Here is a 21,059-nt window from a genome sequence, read left to right as displayed (position 1 = left end):
AGGAAGGAAGGAAGGAAGGAAGGAAGGAAGGAAGGAAGGAAGGAAGGGAGGGACAGACAACCATACATATGTATAAATGTATATATAATGTTTATATGATTCAGAATTAGAAAGATGTCCGTTACCTAGTACATAATTAAGTATATTTCTTACCAAAAGAGGGCTTCAGATCCCAGTATAGATGGTTGTGAGTCACAATGTCATTGCTGAGAGTTGCTGGGAGTTAAACTGAGCCATCTCTCCAGCCCTGTTTGTTTGTTTGTTTGTTTGTTTGTTTGTTTGTTTGTTTTTTGAAACAGAGTCTCCATGTAGCCTTGGCTGGCTGTCCTCTGACTTACTCTATAGATCAGGCTGACCTCAAACTTACAAGTGCTGGGATTAAAGGCATGTGCCATCACTGCCTGGCAAATTAAGTGTATTTCTATTCAAAATTACAACGGTCTAAAATTTGAGAAGCTGAGAGAGTTATTATAGCACATGTGCAGAAGTAAGAACAACACGTGAGAGTTAGTTATTCTATCAAGTGGGTCCTATGACAATCTTTACTTCATAATAAGAATGCTGGTGTCTCAGAGTAACATAAAGGAGACATGTTTATTTTCTGTTCTGTATAAGCTGACCATGGTGGTGTATGCCTGTAATCCCAGCACTCAGGAGGCAGGAGGATCAGAATGCCAGGGTTATTCTTTGCTACATGTCAAGTTTGCATGAGACTGTCTAATCAAAGAAGGAAAATAATAGCAACAAGAAAAAAAAAAAAACAGGCATAGTGGTGGCATATACCTTTAATCCTGACATTCAGGAGGCAGATGAATCTCTGTGAGTTCTATGACAGCCTGGTCTACAGTGTGAGAGTCAGCCAGGGCTGTTACACAGAGAAATGGGGGGAGAGGGTGTTGAGACATGAATTGTTACTGAATTGTTACTGCATCTTTGTTTTTTGAGACAAGGTCTCTGGCTGATCTGAAATGCCATGTGGACCAAGCTGGCCTTGAACTCAGCCATCTGAATGCCTCTGCCACCTGAGTACTGGTACTTACGGCATGTGCCACCATGCCAATCACATCAGTGCATTTTTAAAGTTCTATGAAGACTACAAGTGTGGCTCATCCATATATAGTGCAAGCTTAGAATGTGCAAGGCCTAAGTTCAGTCTCTGCATCCAGCTTTCTTTGTTTTTTGAGTCAGGGCCTCACTATTTAGCCCTGGCTTCCTGGAACCCACTATGTAGACCCTGAACTCAGACAGATCTGCCTGCCTGTGCCTCTGAGTGTTGAGTCTCTGCAGAAACAAATATATAAATAGTATGCGTCCTCTTAAGAAATGAGAATGGCCGGATGGTGGTGGCGCACGCCTTTAATCCCAGCACTTGGGGAAAAAAAAAAAAAAAGAAATGAGAATGTTCTCTCTCTTAGACATAAAAATGCAAGCATATAAGGATGGAGAGATATATTTTGTTTTCTAAGTTTTTGTTTATTGTATACTAAAGGACAAACACTGGAAAGTCTCAGTAAAGGAATGGTTAAAAATTTTGGTAAATGCTTAAGCCGTTATGTTGTTTGTTTGGTTTTTTTGTTTAAGTCAGTGGTTCTCAACCTGTGGTTGATCCCCATATATCAGATATCCTACAGATCAAATTTTTTTTTTTTTTTTTTTTTTTTTTTTTTTTTTTTTTTTTTTTTTTTGGTTTTTTCGAGACAGGGTTTCTCTGTGTAGCCCTGGCTGTCCTGGAACTCACTCTGTAGACCAGGCTGGCCTCGAACTCTCGAACTCAGAGATCCACCTGCCTCTGCCTCCCAAGTGCTGGGATTAAAGGCGTGCGCCACCACCGCCCGGCTCAGATCAAATATTTACATCATGATTTATAACAGCTAAATTAGTTATGAAGTAGCAACAAAATAATTTTATGGTTGGAGGTTACCTCTACATGAAGAACTGTATTAAAGTGTCATAACATTGGGAAGGTTGAGAAACTGGTAGAAGATTTTGGTTTTGTATGAGTATTTTGCATGCATGTATGCACAGCATATGCACAGTTGATCCCTACAGAATCCAGAAGAGAGCATTAGATTCCTTGGAACTGGAGTAAAAGACAGTTGTCCGGTTCCATGATTAGGTTGGGAACCAAATTCTAGGTCTCTGCAAGAACAGCAAGTGCTCTCTTAATAGCAGAGCCAGATATCCCTCCAGCATCTTGTGCTGCTTTACCAAATAGAGTTGTTCTTTTGACTTTAGAGATTTTCAAAATTTTCCACTGAATTAGAAAGCTAGATGCCAGAGTATGGAGGTTCATGCCTTTAATCCCAACACTCAGAGGCATAGGCAGACAGATCTGTCTGAGTTCAGGGTCTACATAGTAGGTTCCAGGAAGCCAGGGCTAAATAGTGAGGCCCTGACTCAAAAAACAAAGAAAGCAAGCTAGATACAGAAAAGTACATGAAATCTTTGTATAGTAAATGTGTCCCTAAGGCCTTGAGAGTATGTGTAATATAAAATAGAAGACTATAATACTATAAATATGAAAAAATGTATGTCTACTTACTAATGTAATTTAGAGAAAGAAGGAAAATAATTCTCCCTGAAAATACAGTGTTTTTTGTGGTGTGCATATGGAAACATTAAACTTTTCTACTAAATACTGTGTGTGTGAACTAGGCATACATGAAGAGATAATGAAAGTAAGGTCCACACCAGGATGTGCTGTTCACATATAAATGGTAGCCCAATGGAGTTGTGCACCTTGGCAGTCCTGCTAAAAATGAAGTTTACTGAATATCAACATATACTATATACAGTATAAATCTGCTTAATATGCTTAGAATACACAAGGCCTTTGGAAGATACTTTCATATTAATGTATAAGAGATAAATATTTTCCTGCAGAACATTTTACCATCACTACAACCAAGTACTAAACTAGGAAAAACACTGGACATGTGCAAATTGAGTTTTTAGTTTAGACTGAGTAAGTAATCTGAGCTTTCTGAGCCTCATCTGATAAGTGAAGATCTTTTGCTTGTTACTTTTTGTTGTTGAGATTATTTGTCTTTTTAAATTTTGACAAATGTAACAGATGTACTGTGAATCAAACCCCAGGGCTTTAAACTAAGTAGGACATGCTCTACCACTGAGCTCGTCTCATACATACGTATGTATGTATGTATGTATGTATGTATGTATGTATGTATGTATTTATGAATGACTCTCACTTTGTAGCCCAGGATATCCTGGAACTTGGCTGTGTAGCCTAGGCTGAACTCAAATGTAAAATCCTCCTGCTTCTTCAGCCTTCAAAGTGCTAAGATTATAGGTATGTTCCACTACTCTTGTGTTTTTGTTTTTTTTTTTTAATTGAAGGTTTAGTAGTAACACTTTCTAAGAAAAATTTTCTTTTTAATAAATTGAACATTAAAGCATAGACATTATTCTCTGAACTAGATAGTATGGTTCTTAGAAGAGAATCTCTGGCTAATTTATTTAATACTATCTTGCTCAGTAACTATATAAATGTGTGTGTGTGTGTGTGTTTAGTGATTGAATTCCTAAGGATAGTTATTTGTAAAGTTAATATTTTTTTAGGTAAAATAAGTGCTTTGCTAATGAATTCTCCTATAGATATGTGTCTTATAATGTTTTTCTGCCACTCATAAAGCTTGGAAACTATAGCTTGGAATTTTTCTTATCAGATTGATGAGGTCCTGAGGCAGGAAGACAAAGCTGAAGCTATGTCTGGCCACATTGATCAGTTTCTGATAGCAACATTCATGCAGCTAAGACTCATCTACAGCACACACATGGCAGATGAGAAGTTGGACAAGGATGAAATCATCAAGTTGTATAGCTGTATCATTGGCAACATGATTTCGGTAAGACATTTCTTCAGAACTGGAGTTTCTCTTAGATCTATCAACCCACCAAGGTTCTCAAGCCAGAATCAATGCTGACATTCCAGTGAGACCTGTGTCCACTTGGTAGAATTATCCATGAGTAAAAGAAGAGCCAGTTGTTGACTTTTTGCATTGAATGATATCTGTTAAGTATCTCATCTAGCACAGCTGGAATGGAGAAGGAAAGAAGAATAGACAGAAATAGAACCACAGAAAAGCTGGGATCGTGTGGTCTGAACTTCGAGATGGGGAAATCTAAGCACCCCAGAAAGTCAACATATTTATATAGAATTGAACAGAGAGGCGGGGTTGTTGCGTATAGATAAACAAGGAGGCAAGTTTTATGACTGGATAAAGGACATAGGTTTAGCTAATCTTTATAGGAGCAGTCTCTGTAGGGGAGTAGCTTTCAGGCCAATGAACATGGTTGTTGGGGAGCTATGGAGGACATTTCTATAGACACCATGAATTACGCACTTTTGGACACCCGAGGAAGGCTTTGCCACTTTCCTCTATATCTCACACAGAGAAGGTATTGCCATTCCCTTAGGACTGAGGCTAGGGTCCTTGATACAGACCATGTTTTGTGTTGTTGTTGTTTCCCCTCTTCCCTTCTCCTGCTCGCTCCAGCCTTTTTTTTTTTTTAATTATATGTTTTAAGTACACTGTAGCTGTCTTCAGAAATCCCATACGAGAGCATCAGATCTCATTACGGATGGTTGTGAGCCACCTTTTGGTTGCTGGGATTTGAATTCATATCCTCTGTAAGAACAGTCAGTGCTCTTAACCACTGAGCCATCTCACCAGCCTGATAACAGACCATGTTAGCAGCACACATTTATTCAAGAATTCCTTCATTCAGGGCTCCCTCCACTCCCTACAGTTAGGATATAAAGCAGAATGTTTAGTTCTTCCTAGTATTCTGCTTCCTACCAGTTTCTTCTACAGGCAAAGCAGGTATTATTTGGCTTTTCACGGATAATTATGGATCAAAAATAGAGTAGAAAGAAAGCACACCAATTAATTAGGATTTTTTTTTTAACATTCTGAGGTTTTTTTATTTGTTTGTTTTGGTTTGGTTTGTTTTTTTGTGGTTTTTTTGAGACAGGGTTTCTCTTTGTAGCCTTGGCTGTCCTGGAACCAACTCTGTAGACCAGGCTGGCCTCTAACTAAGAAATCCGCCTGTCTCTGCATCCCAAGTGCTGAGATTCAAGGTGTCCGCCACCACTGCCCGGCACATTCTGAGGTTTTAAAAATGCAATATAATTGAGCCAAGTATGTTGGTACAAACATGCAGTCCCAGCACTTAGAAGTTTAAAGTATTGGCCACCTAGGCCACAGAGTAAACCTTTGTCAGTATATATAGCAGAATATTGACTAGAATATACCAACTATATTTGTATCATATATTGAGTTTTAACCTCCCTAACATAGTTAGAATCGGATAGCTATTTCAGATAGAGAGCCTGGCCCGAGAGGCCTCCACTGGAGTACTGAAAGACCTGATGCATGGACTGATCACCTTAATGCTGGATTCTCGGATTGAAGATCTGGAGGAAGGACAACAGCTGATTCGTTCTGTGAACCTCTTGGTGGTGAAGGTTTTGGAGAAATCAGACCAGACCAATATCTTCAGGTATATTTATACCTTCATCAGTAAAGCTTGGGATAAGGTAGTCAGAGTTGAAAGTGTAGCTCAGTCAGTAGAGTGCTTGCCTAGCATTCAGAGTCCTGAGTTTGCTCCCCAGCATAATGGCACTTTCCTGTAATTCTAACACTGAGGAGCATTCCTCTTAGGTGGAGGCAAGAGGATAAAAGTCAACAAATCAGTTGTAACTTTCAAATTTGCCTAGTAAGATGATTTATTACTTTCTTATAAATGAATCATCTATTTCAGGCTAAAACTAGTAACTATCAATATCATGAAGTTTTTTAATAAGACAGTAAAATATACTGGTTATATATATATCTCTAGCATTACATTTGTCTCTCAGCTACTAATGACCAGAAAAAAAGAAAACAATGACAAGATTTACCAATTTTCAAATAACAAAATCTTAATGATCTTATTTTCAATAATTACCATGATCAGTGAATTGCTTATTAGGTAGATAGAGAATATTCACACTTCAGTTATTGATTTTAAGAATGAAGGTTTAACAAACAAAGCCAGAGTCATCTGGGAGAAGGTAACTCGGCCTACGGAAACAGTAGCATGGTTCCTGCCAAATTCCGAAGCAACCTTTCTGCAAAGGCCATTGGACACAGAATCCATGTGATGCTGTACCCATCACAGATTTAAACTAATGGAGAGTAAATAAATAAAAGTAGATTTGTGCTCTTGTATTTTTTCAAAAAAAAAAAAAGAAGAAAGGTTTAAAATTTATTAATCCTATTTGTTTTTCCAGTGCCCTGCTTGTTTTACTTCAGGACAGCCTGCTAGCAACAGCTGGTTCTCCCAAATTCTCAGAGCTTGTTATGAAGGTAAAATTGAAATGATTTCATTTCTTTTCTTTCAAAGATACACTTTTTTTGTGCAGAGGCGGTGTGGGATTCAAGATAGAGTTTCTCTATGTGGCCTTGGCTGTCCTGGAACTCAATCTGTAGACCATGCTAGCCTCAGGCTCAGAGATCCACCTGTCTCTGCCTCCAGAGTGCTGGGATTGAAGGTGTGTGCCGCCACCACCCAGCTATAATCCCATTTTTAAATGTAGAGGGAAAGAAATTTGAATTATGATATTGACTCAAATCAACCAATTGTAATTCCAGAAAACTAGAGGCTAAGGAAGGAGGGTAGGAGTTAAAACCAGCCTAAGATACCTAATGTAGTGTTATTGAAACAGTGAGGCTGTCTCAAAAATATGTATATATAACTGGACTTTTCTTTTATTTCAACTTACCACTAAATTCAAGTCTAACATTTTTGGTGTCAGTCTACATGCTGTGATGTATACTTTCATCCTAATATCTAGGAGGCAGAGAGACCTGGCTGGCCTTTAACTCAGAGAGATCCACCTGCTTCTGGTTCCTAGTGCTGGAATTAAAGGTGTACACCACTAAACCCGGATTCTCCTAAAAATCCTCTGGTTTCTTATTTTAATAGTGTCTATGGAGAATGGTTCGACTATTGCCTGACACCATCAACAGCATTAACCTAGACAGAATCCTTCTCGACATCCACATTTTCATGAAGGTCTTTCCCAAAGAAAAATTGAAGCAATGCAAAAGCGAATTTCCTATAAGGACTCTAAAGACCCTTCTGCATACTTTATGCAAATTAAAAGGACCTAAGGTGAGTGAGAACAACTATTCTCTTGAGTAAATTTCATGGAAGTCATTACTAGCATTTGAATGTGCTGTCTCCTTCAGATCCTAGACCACCTTACAATGATTGATAATAAGAATGAGTCAGAACTGGAGGCTCACCTGTGTCGGATGATGAAGCATAGCATGGACCAGACTGGGAGCAAGTCTGATAAGGAAACAGAAAAGGGAGCTTCTCGAATAGTGAGTAGCCTAAATTCCAAGGGGTGAGGGGAGTCTTAGGAATCAGAGTAATGGGTCTCTTGGTTTGCTGCTATAACCATTTCTGTCTAACATTTTTAAAACACTTGAGTAGTGAACACATGCTTTTTGATCTCCAAAAAAGAGTTGTGTCTGTGTCCAAAGCATCAATAGATCACTAGGTAAGTCCACTGTGAGCTGTACTTAACTGGAGAGGAATGGACCAGCTCGTCCTCAAAGTTGAGGTGAAATCCTTAGACTAGAGGCACTCATAACCAGGATACTAGTATTGCTCCTCTAAGCTGTTCAGCTCTGGGCTTCCTGTACCAGCAGAACCACACCTGTAAGGCCTGTATTTTGAAATATTCTCTGTTAGCATCCATCCTTTCATTTGTTCAACTCTAATCATTCCTTTCTGTTTTTCTATTTATTAGGATGAAAAATCAAAGGTCAAAGGAAATGATTTCTTAGCTGAGATTTTTAAGAAGATTGGCTCTAAAGAGAACACTAAGGAGGTGAGAAGGAAAGCCCAAGGCTGGTATGGTAGCAGAGCAGTTGCAGCACTTGGAAAGCCAAGATAGAAAATTGCAAGTTTGAGACTAGACTGAACCAAATACATAGTGAGACTGTTTGAAGCCAATACATAGGAAGTTCTGGGCCAGTCAGAATTAGTTATATAATAAAACCTTGTATGCAACAACAACAAAAAAAAGACAGGTGCCGGGCAGTGGTGGTGCACGCCTTTAATCCCAGCACTTGGGAGGCAGAGGCAGGTGGATTTCTGAGTTTGAGGCCAGCCTGGTCTACAGAGTGAGTTCCAGGACAGCCAGGGCTATACAGAGAAACCCTGTCTCAAAAAAACAAACAAACAAAAAAAACCTTGTCTGCAAAAACCTGAAGGAGGGGTGGAGGGAGTAAGGCTGGAGGGAAGGAGGGGGAGTGGAAGGGGTTAAATCAAATAGGTGTGGTTTTCTTTGTGGAACACTAATACTTATTCCCACCTCTTTTTTTTTTTTTTTTTTTTTTTTTAAAAACCAGGGCCTAGCAGAGTTATATGAATATAAGAAGAAATATTCAGATACTGACATTGAACCGTTTCTGAAAAATTCCTCACAGTTCTTCCAGAGTTATGTTGAGAGAGGCCTTCGGGTGATTGAGATGGAAAGAGAAAGCAAAGGCCGCATCCCCACTTCAACAGGTGTGGTTTCCTGTTACAGGTCCAGACATAGGCCAAAATAGCTGCAAACCATATACAGGATCCACTCACACCTCTCCCTACCGTCACGTTGACACCTTGGTGGAAACAGTGTTCTCTCTTACCTGAACTACACCAAAGTGCCCTCCTGTGTGTTCTCCCTACTCTCACCTTCACTGTTTTATGCACATTTCCACACAGAGCATCAGAAGAAGTTTCCAACTATTTTTCTAGAAGGCAAAAACCTTTGAGTGTCCTGTGTTGTCTGATCCCTTGCTTCTTCTGGAACCTCATCTACTGCTCCCCAGCCCCACCAACCCCCACGTTGTTTCTGAAACACAGATGTGTAGGCCTTGGGGCCTTTGTGCTGACTTTGTCATTCTGTTGTTCTTTATGTGGGGATTGAAGCCAGGGCTTTGTACAGGCTCTGGATACACTCTGCCACTAATACATTTGTAGTCTCTGCAGTGACCATTTTTATATATGTGTGTGCAATATATATTTATAAATATACACACACATATACATACACACACACACACACACACACACACACACACACACACACACATACTGCTGTTGCTTCTGTTTTGTTTTGTTTTGTTTTGTTTTGTTTCGAGACAGGGTTTCTCTGTGTAGCCCTGTCTGTCCTGGAACTCACTCTGTAGACCAGGCTGGCCTCAAACTCAGAAATCCACCTGCCTCTGCCTCCCAAGTGCTGGGATTAAAGGCGTGCACCACCACTGCCCGGCACTGCTGTTGCTTCTAAGAGAACCTATTGACCAATTCACTAGCCTTGTTCAGCTCTTGTTCACAAAGATCTGCCTGCCTCTGTTCCTGGTTTCTGAGTTTAAAAGGGATATGTCACTACACCCAGCACATATCCCACTTCTAACATATATGATTATAGTATCTGTTATTTGCTTTATGTCTGTTACTCTTAGCTAAAATTCAAAATCCACATGGGAGGTACTGAAGATGTAGTTCAGTTTATAGAGTACTTACTTAGTATGTACAAAGAATGGGTTCAATCCTTAGCACCCATTAAGTGGGCATGGTAACTAGGAGGATCAGAAAGAAGTTCATGGTTATCTTTGACTGCATAGAGACCATCCTGAGTTACATGAGACCCTGTTAGAAAGAAGAGAAGGAAAGAAAAGATCTGCTGGAAAAGGTTTTTATCTCTTTAGTTGCCTAGAACAAAATTGGCACTCTGCAGTTATTTTAGGAATGGTTAGAATGCATAGCCAAAGCTCAGGCTGAAATATTACTGTCCCCACAATGAAAAGCTATTATGAAAATAGCTGCTTGGGCTGGTGAGATGGCTCAGTGGTTAAGAGCACTGACTGCACTTCCAGAGGTCACGAGTTCAAATCCCAGCAACCACATGGTGGCTAACAACCATCTGCAATGATATCTGATGCCCTCTTGTGGGGTGTCTGAAGACAGCTACAGTGTACTTACATATAATAAATAAAAAAAAAAAAAATTAAAAAAAAAAAAAAAAGAAAATAGCTGCTTACAGAGACAAAAGGAAGACATAGGAGGTTTCACTTTTAAAAAAATATCTAAACCAAAGGCAGCCCCAGCTGCAAAATTTCTTGTCCTCAGGGCAGAGCAGAGCAGTGAGAATGTGCCCTCTCAGATGCCTGACGCCTGTCACAGATGTGCGCCTTGCGTAGTTGAGGCGCTCTCTCCACCTGTCCGGCTCACTTCAAGCTTTGCTCTCCCCGTTTGACACTTTTGACACCGTAAATGACCACTCTCCAACCCATTGAAAGTTCTGCAAGGGTGGTAAACGGAACATCAAGGAACAGTAGACCAATGATTTGTCTGGCCATAAGAAGCCCTCCTTTTCCCATTTCCAGAGTTCTTTGTTATAGTGGTTTTTTGTTTTTGTCTTTTTAATTTATTTTTACTTCATGTGTAGGTGTTTTGTCTACTGTGTGTCTGTGCACCAGGTCTGTGCAGTGCCCTTGGAGGCCAGAAGAGAATGAGCATCAGAGTCCCAGGAACTGGAGTTAGAGTTGTGAGCTACCATGTGGGTGCTGTGATTCAAGCCTGGGTCCTTTAGGAGAGCAGTCAGTGGTCTTAACTGCTGAGCCATTTTGCTATCCCTTAGACAAACACTCTTGTTTCTAGCACTTAGCCATATTCTTGCCCCAAGTTAGGTTTGTTTATGCTTTTCTGTTAGTTTGCACATGTATGCAAGCATGTCTATATGTGTATGGGCATGTGTTCAGCTGCAGGAGTTTGTGGAAGCCCAGAAATGATGTTGAATGTGGTCCTCTATTGCTCATTTTTTTCCATGTTATAAATTGAGGCAGGATCTCTTGCTTAAACCTAGAGCTCACTGGTTCAGCTGTTTTACCTGGAACCCGGTTGCTCCAATTATCTCCTAGTTCTGCCTCCTGCACGCTGTGATTTCTGGTCAGTTGCTGTGCCTACCCAGCATTTATTTGAATTCTAGCAATTCAGACTCCTGTCTTTACACTTCATCCATTGAGCCATCTTTTCAGCCCTGTAAGTTAGGTCTTTTAAATGCTGTACTTTATGACTGACCCCTGTTAGAAACTTAGGAGTTGAAGCCGGGCGGAGGTGGCGCACGCCTTTAATCCCAGCACTTGGGAGGCAGAGGCAGGCGGATTTCTGAGGTCAAGGCCAGCCTGGTCTACAGAGTGAGTTCCAGGACAGCCAGGGCTACACAGAGAAACCCTGTCCCGAAAAACCAAAAAAAAAAAAAGAAAGAAAGAAAGAAACTTAGGAGTTGAGATGAATTGGCGGCGTAAGAACATTGATGGGTAGTTTCCGTCCCTAGTTCTTCTCTGTAGATTTGAAAAATGTGTGTTTATTATGTCATCCAACCCAAACAACTGATTCTGCCAAATAGCCTCATTTTCTAAGTTGGGCACTCATCATATACTTAGATGTAGGGACTTTGGATCGCCTGTGTCAGCCCTGTGGTTGTTGGTATATAAGCCTTCATATAACCAAGGTGTAAGCAGCCAGCCCTTTTGAGCCCTTTTGTGTTGACTGTTTTTTGTTTTTTGAGACAGGGTTTCTCTGTGTAGCCCTGGCTGTCCTGGAACTCACTTTGTAGACCAGGCTGGCCTCAAACTCAGAAATCCGCCTGCCTCTGCCTCCCAAGTGCTGGGATTAAAGGCGTGTGTCACCACTGCCCGGCTTTGTGTCGACTCTTAAAGTTCTCTTAAAGTTCTAAGTATAGGTTGTATATTTGAGACCAGTCTGCATCACTAAGTCCAGGTAGATCCTGGTGGGTATTCTGTTTGTTTTTTTTTTTTTCTTTTCTTTTCAGTATTTGAGTACAGTGGAGACATTCAGACACTTAAATTTTTTTGTTATTGCTAGGAACTTATACATATGCTGTACAACTGAGCCCTAGAAATTATTGGCTGTCTTTGGTAATAGATTGACCATTGCATTCTGGAAGTTGGGATATGTGGATATCTGCATGTGCTTCCTTCGTTTTCCTCTGTAGGCATTTCCCCTCAGATGGAGGTCACATGTGTGCCCACCCCCACAAGCACAGTGTCCTCTCTAGGTAACACAAATGGAGAAGAAGTGGGGCCATCTGTCTACCTGGAAAGACTAAAAATTCTCCGGCAGCGGTGTGGTCTTGACAACACAAAGGTATTGTTCCTTTCTTTCTGTGTGGGGTGGAGAGGAGTGACAAGCTCACCCTCAGCAGAGTGGCCTGACCTTGGTATACACTGCTGAAGTCTCTTGACTGCTTCCCCTGAACTTAGCCAGTGTCTCTCTGTCCTCTCTCAATAGCAAGATGACCGGCCTCCACTGACCTCTTTGCTCTCCAAACCAACAATTCCTCCTCCAGTTGCCTCCTCCACAGACATGCTCAATAGCAAGCTCTCACAGCTACGGGAGTCCCGGGAACAGCACCAGCACTCAGACCTAGATTCCAACCAGACCCACTCTGCAGGAGCCATGACCTCCTCCTCCACAACTAACATTGATGACTTGAAAAAGAGACTGGAGAGAATAAAGAGCAGTCGCAAATGAAGCTGCCCATCCCTCAGCACTCTGCAGCATTAGTTTACTAATCTAGAAGTCCTCTAGTGTGAAGCGGCCACTACAGGCCTCATTGTACACAAACTGGTTGTATGTATCAGACTGCAGATGGGGAAGAGCAGTGGTGGCTCAAGTCTGCACACGCTGTGCTTCTAGAAGCCTGACTGTGGGTTAGGTTCGTGTACAGACTTCTAAACAGCTGCTCCCTCAGCTCAGAGTAGGTTCCATATCTTTTTTTGTTTTGTTTTAATGGCTCATTTGTAAAATTGTCCTAATTTTTCCTAGCTTTCAGCCATTAGAAACTCTTTTAATAGTTCCTTTTGAGTTGTGAGCTCTTCTGTAGCCCTGAAGGGACACTGTATTCTGTATGAATGCATGGCATGAGACAACTAATTTAAGAGTCTTTTATAAATAAAGTTTGCATTAACTATACCCATTTCCCAAAATGCTCTGGGAGCTCTGGACAACTATTTTCTGTCACCTATCTAAGGAAAGCTGGGCCAATTTCTTGGGCCCTGGTAGAGGTAGGTTTATTAATGGCCTGCTGAGGTCTACCTTCTCTAAATCCACAGATCGGAGTTGTAGTTCCATTGAAACAGGAGAGACTTGCTGGCCTGTTGTCCACATGCAGACCCAAGCAGCAGAGAAAGCTCATCTCTCCTTGCTTTTGAGGTATTGGTTTATGACCTTCCTCTGGTCATCCCCAGTTGTTTGGAGGGACATTTATGTATCCTACTGCTTTGCTGTACCAATGACATGAGATTGTTTTCAAGTGTTAGCTTGTGCCAGCAGTTCCCACACCACAAGTGAATTCGGTTCACTGGTGCATCTGGGAGAGCTTGCTGTTTCCTGCCTCAATATCTGAGTCTCTTGGTCCAGACTAATTGCTTCACACTTTGGGTTGAGTGAGTACAAAATGTGAAATGAAGATTCACTTGCAGAAAAATGAAGGATCTTCCTCCTTAATTAGAAAACTGCTTCATGAGTAAAAGGTTCTGGGTTCTAGTGGAGACTCCAGGCAAACTCCAGGACATCTCTAAGGAACTTTCTCATCAAGTCCACCTTCTACTCAGCTGGCATTCCAAGCAATGAAAGATAGAAGGAAAATGTACTCAACCCTGCTTCTTATAGGGAGACCGTGAAGTGGTAAGTATCTATAGCAGGAAAGGTGGAGTTCACTGCTATAGGAGGACACATTTGCAAAGTGGGCTCTAGAATGGGCACTATTTGTCTGAAAACCTAAGTGTTCAAAGTTCATAGCCCTGTCCGTGATGTTGGGAGTGGTATTACAGTGCATTCTTTATTTGGTTTTGTTGTTGTTTTGTTTTTTTCGACACAAGGTCTCTGTGTAGCTTTGGCTGACCTGAAACTCACTCTGTAGACCAGGCTGGCCTTGAACTCACAGAGATTGCTTCCCTCTGTCTCCCTAGTGCTGGGATTAAAGGCGAGTGCCACCACTGTCTACCTTTTGATTTGTTTTTGAGACCAGGTCTCACTATGTGGGTTCCCAGGCCTAGAACTCATTATGTAGACCAGGCTGCCCTGGAACTGTAAAAATCCACCTACCTCTCAGTGCTAGTATGAAAGGAATACACCACCACCAAACCAAGCTACAATATATTCTTAATTGCTTCTCCCTAAAGTCCTTAAATAAAATTTACACTAACTATACCCATTTTCCAAGATGCTCTGTACCTTGGAATGCTAGGCAACTGTTTTGTTACCTATTTAAGAAAAGCTGGGTATTGAGCCCAAGTAGAGGTTATAATCTGCGAGGTAATGTCACTGAGTATGTATGTATGTATGTATGTATGTATGTATGTATGTATGTATGTATGTATGATCAGTCAACCAGAAGCACAGAATAAGCAAGAAACTTTGTCATAATTCTCTGTTCCTTTATATAACTGAATATGAAAACCAATACAATGGTAACAAATACCTATAATCCTAATCCTAGCACTCGGCAGGCTAATCCAGGAGGATCTCAAATCAGAGAGTAGCCTAAGGAATACAAGAAGACTCAGCGGACAGAGAAGGGAGAAGGGCTGGAGTTGAGCTGGTTTGTCTGTCAGGACAGGATCTCACCATGTAACCCTGGCTGCCTGAAACTACTGTGTACACCAAGCTAGCCTCACAGAGATGCACCGGCCTGTCACTATCCTTGGGCCTCCCACTTCTAACCATAGACATTGGTTAAAGCTCTAAAGCTGAAACTGCAAGGGCATGACCTGGTCCCCTACTCCTATCCTACACCTACAGCAGACAGACCTGCAGTCTTCACTCCTGCCTTGGAGCTCAGGGATGCATCTCCTCGACACAGTTCCGCAGTGTCAACAAGTTTCACACCTGCTGAATTTCACATTAGGGGCTGTGGTGCCCACTTAACCATAAACATCCCAGATAGGAATAGTGCTTTAATACTGTAGAGATAGGAGCTTTTTCCATCTCATACCAGTGACCTGTTAACAGTGATCTTGAAGAATGTCCTATGACAGGACATCTTCACAACTTTTAAATTTGTCCATTTACAAACCTATTCAAATATCCTCTACTCTGTTTCCTACAATTTGTGCTAATCTGGTGTTGTATAAGGAGAAATCTGGAAAAACTCCCTCTCCCCAACACAATACATATATCATTACATGGCTTCTGGGGGGACCAAAGGAGGGAGGTAGTGACCATAAAAGGAACTTTAAACATGCCAGGCTGGATGCCAGTCTATTGTTAGATAGTAAGTATTTGTGCTCAGTACACAACAAAAAAGACTTAGTCCTTATAAGTGTTTAAAATTTAGTCCTTATAAACTGTGTCATATGTGTCTTTTAAAATATAAACAGGCCTGGCAGTGGCACATGCCTTTAATCCCAGCACTTGGGAGGCAGAGGCAGGCGGATTTCTGAGTTCAAGGCCAGCCTGGTCTACAGAGTGAGTTCCAGGACAGCCAGGGCTACGCAGAGAAACCCTGTCTCGAAAAACCAAATAAATAAATAAATAAATAAATAAATAAATAAATAAATAAAATAAACAGGCTTAGAAAGGTCAAGTGATTTGAACATAATTAGCCCTTTTAAGTTTGGAGACAGAAGCTGGGCACAGTGGCATAGCGCATGCCTTTAATCCCAGCCCAGAGAAATAAAAGTAGGCAGATCTCTGAGTTCAAGACCAGCCTGATTTATATAGTAAACTCCAGGACAGCCAGAGCTACGTAGTGAGACCACATATACAAGATTAGAGACATAACATCAACTCAGGTCACGTGAGAAGCCTGTGCCCATCATATTTTAATCTCAAAAGTGCTTCAAACATTGAGCCTCTCGGGGGCATACGTGTACTATTTTGATCACATGATAGAAGATGTAGGATGTTATGACTAAAATCTTGGTTGTCATCTGGAATCCACACACGCATATGAGCATGCCTAAAAGAACATTTCTCAGTTGGGTCATTTTAAAATGGGTAATTTCACCCTAAATTTGAGCCACACCTTCTGGTCTAGCTTGCATAAAAGAACCTAGAGAAGGAAGTGTTTTACCTGTCCCCCCACTTTCTCTGGCAAGTTTATTGACCCTGCTCCTGAGGCATACCTTTACTGGCATCAGAACCTGCTGCTTCAAATTCCAGTGTAGAATGAAGACAAGCTGAGATGTAGCCCCATGGAGTAAACAATTACCAGACTCTTGGCCTTTCTGTTCAGAGATACCTATTGCTGGACTAGCTGGACCACAGACTCTTCAGCACTCTAATAAATCTATATCTGTGGTATAAATTATGCACATGCTGGGATTACAGACCAGTATACTATCATAGTCAGGTTTTTTTGTTTTGTTTTGTTTTTTAATAAGACAAGGTTTCTCTGTGTAACCCTGGCCATCCTGGAACTCACTCTGAAGATCAGGCTGGCCCTAAACTGCCTCTGCCTCCTGAGTGCTGGGATTAAAGGTATGTGCCACCACTACCTGGCTCTACATCCAGCTTTGGTGGGTTCTGGGTATCCAAAATCAAGTCATCAGGACTGCACAGGGCTGTACTCACTGAGCCATGTCCTCAGCCCCACAGCTTTGAATTCTAAATGTGTAAATGGATAAGTTACTTCTCCAAATCTGTTTTACTCACCTACCGACCTCCTGTGACGAGCAACACCTTCCTTTTGTGAGGAATAAATGGGATAATGCATCAAGGTTAAGATATGAAACATTCTTAAATGATCACAAACGTAACTTCTGCCTCTCTTCTCAGCTGGCCTGTGCTGGAGACTGGATTATTTGCAGTCCTGTTTGTCTAGCAACATCACCGCCTCTTCCACAGCCCAGTCCAGAGAGTTGTCCATCAACAGCACTGGGCACACTGAGACTTACAATCACTTTTATTGAGAACAGAAACAAACCACAAAAATATTTTGACTGGTTTCTGTGATTCTGCAATGAGGATCCCATATTGAGGGTCCCTCACCCACTCACACACCTATCCAAATTGATCAATGACTTTCTGTATCCACCTTTTCAGACGGAACACGTGTGTGTAGAAGCCATATTTCCCATTCCGGTCACAGCCTTCACCCCATGAAACAATACCCATTTGATACCAGCGGTTGTTATAGGGACTCTGAGGAAGAAAAGTGGGGTTTCCAATAGTCAGGTCCAGGTGCTTTTCTTGAAAACAAATTCCTGGCCCCCAACCTTCCCTGCCTTTGGAAAATACCCTCCAACCCCCTGGCCTTTAGAGAAGCTTACCTTCATAACAAAAGGTCCCCCACTGTCACCTTCACAAGCATCTCCTCTCTTGGTGTCATTCACCTTGAAGCCTTGAGAAAGAACAGCAGGGTTCAGGAGTCACTTCCCTTAAGGAACTGCAGCCACACAGCCTCATTTCCAGACCTCATGGATCTGTCCTTTCCAGCCTCTTCTCACCATCCCCACTCAGGTCAAGTCCCAGCCCTCTCCTGTGCCCAAACCACGCCTTCGAATAAATAGACTACAGCAACACCCAAACCTCAATTTAGTGTACTAAAATGTACATATAATCTACGACATATAGGATGAAGACCAAAGCATATCTTTCAAAAGAACAAGGCAAATCAGTAGAAACACTCCTACCCAGAAACACATGGAAACTAACCAGACCATAGGAAGAAACAAGAAAAAAAAAAAAAAAAAAAAACCTTAGCTAGCAAGACACCATCAGTCAACTACAAAACTATCTGAATGAAATATCACCAAGCAAACTGGTATATTCAGAATAAAGCTTGACTCAAAAATCTAAAAATGAAAATTTTAAAAATGAGGTGCCATTGAGCTGGGTGGTGGTGGCGCATGCCTTTAATCCCAGTGCTTGGGAGGCAGAGGCAGGTGGGTTTCTGAGTTCCAGGCCAGCCTGGTCTACAGAGTGAGTTCTAGGACAGCCAGGTCTACACAGAGAAACCCTGTATGGGGTGGGGGGGCACAAACCAAAAAATGAGATGCCGTGGTATGTGCTTATAAAAGTCAACTATTTAAAGGTTGGAGCCAGGAGGATTCATTTAAGATCATCCTCAGTTACATGGTGAGTTTGAGGCTAGCCTGGAGTGCAATGAGACTGTCCCAAAAGATGGGAAATAAATGAACAGGAAGTGGGAGAAAGTAAAAGTCTAAGGAGGTTAAAGATTGAGCATGGATGTGCCCATCTATAATCAGGAGGCTGAAGTGGCACTGTCACATTCCAAGACCAGCCTGTGCTGTACACTGGTAGAGTGCTTGCCTAGCATGCATGAAGCCATTAGATCCCCAGTACCTCAAACTGAATAATCTTGGGAATGATGGCACAAGCCTGTAATCTTAGCACTGGATGGGCAGGAATGGGGAAAGCAGAAGCATCAGAAGTTCAAGGTTATCAAGTACCTAGTGAATTCAAGCCTAGGTTACATGAGACCATGTCTTCTTTGAGACCATGTCTTAAAAAGAAAAAAAGCCACACAGCAGGAAAGAGGAAAGAAGGAAGGGAAGGAAGGAAGGAAGTGGCATCTTGAAAAAGTATAAGACCAAAGGAAAGATAAGCACTAAAGCAAAATGTAAACTCTCCTAAATACATAACTTTTTTTTAAAGCAAACATAACACAAGGAAAGTAAGATGGCAAATGAAACAATAATTACAAAATAATGAGTTAATAAAAATCAACTCCATAAAAACCACAATCTTAATCACAATTATTTATTAACATGCCAAAATACACAGGGACCCTTAAGTCTAAAATCTTAAGACTTAGCTAGGATTGAGATACAGTTTAGTGTTAGAGCAGTTGCCTAGCTCAAGGCCCAGGTTCAATCTGCAACACCACGGTAATAATAAAGTTGGGATTTTGTTTTACGTAAGCCAAGCACACTCAGGAGGCTGAGGCAGGGGTATTGTAAATTGTGGCCAGCCTAAGCTATGTAGTAAAACCCAATCTCAGAGGAAAAAAAAAATTGAAAAATAGTTACTAAACAACTCAGAGCCATGCATGGCTTTAATATAAGCACAGACAAATCTCTGAGTTCAGTGCCAGCCAAGACTACATAATGAAACTTTTTCTCAATAAATAAATATGGAGAGTGAGTGGGGAAGACACCCAACTTCAACCTCTGTACTCCACACATACTCACATATGTGTGAACCCACATCAACACATACATATTCCATATTCAAACACAGACACAACATATAAAAGATAAGAGTAGCCAGGCGGTGGGGGTGCACACCTTTAATCCCAGCACTTGGGAGGCAGAGGCAGGTGGATTTCTGAGTTTGAGGACAGCCAGAACTGCACAGAGAAACCCTGTCTCGAAAAACAAAACGAACAAACAAACAAAAAAAGAGTAGGAGTTAATGTTACAGGAGAGAAAAATAATAGGTGTAAGTATTTAACAAGTCAAATTCTTAGTCTTTGGGGAGATGCAGGAAAACTTTCTAACTCAAAAAGAGTATGAGATAAAACACAAAAATAGAAAGTAAGGGGCTGCAGAACAGAAAAGGTCATAGAAGACACCCCAGCATTCCAGAAAGCTACCCAAGAAGACCCACGAAGATGGGAAGCCTCTAGCACTAAAGTAAAGAAACACTTTGGTCCTTATTTTAAATGGAATTATAGTCAACACAAATTTTTTTTTTTCGAGACAGGGTTTCTTTGTGTAGCCCTGGCTGTCCTGGAACTCACTCTGTAGACCAAGCTAGCCTCGAACTCTCAAACTCAGAAATCCGCCTGCCTCTGCCTCCCAAGTGCTGGGATTAAAGGCGTGCACCACCACCACCTGGCTCACAAAATGTTTTATGAACATAGTGCAATCCCAACAAAAATATCAAGATGCTCTTACTTGTTAGCTTGAATTTTGTTTTGTTGTTTGAGACAGAGTCGTTCTCTCTGTGTAGTTCTGGCTGCCCAATAGCTTAAGAGATCCCCCTTGCCTCTGCCTCCAGAGAGGTCTACTGTAGCCCAGATGATCCTCTAGTCTGACATGATGCTCCTGCCTCCACTCCCTGAGTACTGATGTTGCAGATATTACCACTACACCTGGCCCTCTTCTCTCACCTCATCCCCCTTGGGATGGCTGAGTTTACTGCTCTCCAACCCCACAGGCCTCCCTGCTGTTCTTCAGGCCAACCAAGTGTTTGCCCACCTCAGGACCCCTGCACCAGTGTCTGTCCCCAAAGCCAAGTACCTCTGTGTCTGACTCCTCATCCACTTCTTCTAGTCTCTGCTTAACCTGCTTGAGAAAAGGCCGCCTCCAGCCCCTCTGACCACTGGGTTTAGTTGACTTGTCCCCTACAGTCTCCCTCACTCTGCTCTTTCCCCAGAGCTATTATCAACAATAGGTGCTCTAAGCCAGATGGTGGTGGCGCTTGCCTTTAAGCCCAGAACTTGGGAGGCAGAGGCAGGTGGATTTCTGAGTTCAAGAGTTCGAGGCTAGCCTGGTCTACAGAGTGAGTTCCAGGACAGCCAGGGCTACACAAAGAAACCCTGTCTCAAAAAACCAAACCAAAAAAAAAAAAAAAAAAAAAAGAATAGGTGCTTTAGATATGTTTATTGGCATGCCCCCCTCTAGGAAGGCAGCTTCCTCAGGACCACCTGTTTGGGTCCCTGCTGTGTACCCCAAAATGCTGTCTGGGACACAATAGGCATTCAAAAAATGTGTGCTGAGTGGCTAAATGGATGCTCTTTCCGTACCCAGGGCCTTTGCTGAGCTAGATATTTTGAGCAAGTATTAATGCCTCTCTCTCTCTCTCTCTCTCTCCCTCTCCCTCTCCCTCTCCCTCTCCCTCTCCCTCTCCCTCTCCCTCTCCTTCTCCCTCTCTCTCCCCCCTCTCACTCCCCCTCCCTCTCTCTCTCTCCCTCCCTCTCTCTCCCCCTCTCTCTTCCTCCTCCCTCTCCCCTCTCTCCCTCTCCCTCCCCATCCCCCCTCTCCGCCCCCCCCCCC

The 21,059-nt window shown here is 41.9% G+C and overlaps 2 protein-coding genes across 3 annotated transcripts in view; one reads left to right on the top strand and one right to left on the bottom strand.

The window, feature by feature from the left end:
* Ckap5 (cytoskeleton associated protein 5) overlaps window positions 1–13,936 on the top strand; it is a 93,497-nt gene extending 79,561 nt beyond the window's left edge. For both annotated transcript variants that reach the window (XM_028778514.1, XM_028778515.1), the window contains 9 exons: window positions 3,687–3,866; window positions 5,336–5,523; window positions 6,296–6,371; window positions 6,991–7,179; window positions 7,257–7,394; window positions 7,826–7,906; window positions 8,430–8,589; window positions 12,086–12,237; window positions 12,382–13,936. In XM_028778514.1, the coding sequence (XP_028634347.1) occupies window positions 3,687–3,866; window positions 5,336–5,523; window positions 6,296–6,371; window positions 6,991–7,179; window positions 7,257–7,394; window positions 7,826–7,906; window positions 8,430–8,589; window positions 12,086–12,237; window positions 12,382–12,624 (1,407 nt within the window). In that variant the 3' untranslated portion in view covers window positions 12,625–13,936. The remainder of the gene's footprint in view (window positions 1–3,686; window positions 3,867–5,335; window positions 5,524–6,295; window positions 6,372–6,990; window positions 7,180–7,256; window positions 7,395–7,825; window positions 7,907–8,429; window positions 8,590–12,085; window positions 12,238–12,381) is intronic.
* A 3,045-nt stretch (window positions 13,937–16,981) lies between these two features.
* F2 (coagulation factor II, thrombin) overlaps window positions 16,982–21,059 on the bottom strand; it is a 13,075-nt gene continuing 8,997 nt past the window's right edge. The window contains exons 13-14 of the mRNA XM_028778577.1: window positions 17,367–17,437; window positions 16,982–17,238 (exon numbers count right to left, since the gene is read on the bottom strand). Of these exons, the coding sequence (XP_028634410.1) occupies window positions 17,098–17,238; window positions 17,367–17,437 (212 nt within the window). The 3' untranslated portion in view covers window positions 16,982–17,097. The remainder of the gene's footprint in view (window positions 17,239–17,366; window positions 17,438–21,059) is intronic.

This window comes from Grammomys surdaster, unplaced genomic scaffold (genome assembly GCF_004785775.1).
Source record: "Grammomys surdaster isolate TR1022 unplaced genomic scaffold, NIH_TR_1.0 338, whole genome shotgun sequence".
Lineage (NCBI taxonomy): Eukaryota > Metazoa > Chordata > Mammalia > Rodentia > Muridae > Grammomys > Grammomys surdaster.
Note: the sequence above shows the minus strand (reverse complement) of the source record. Positions and strands in the feature narration are given on the sequence as shown.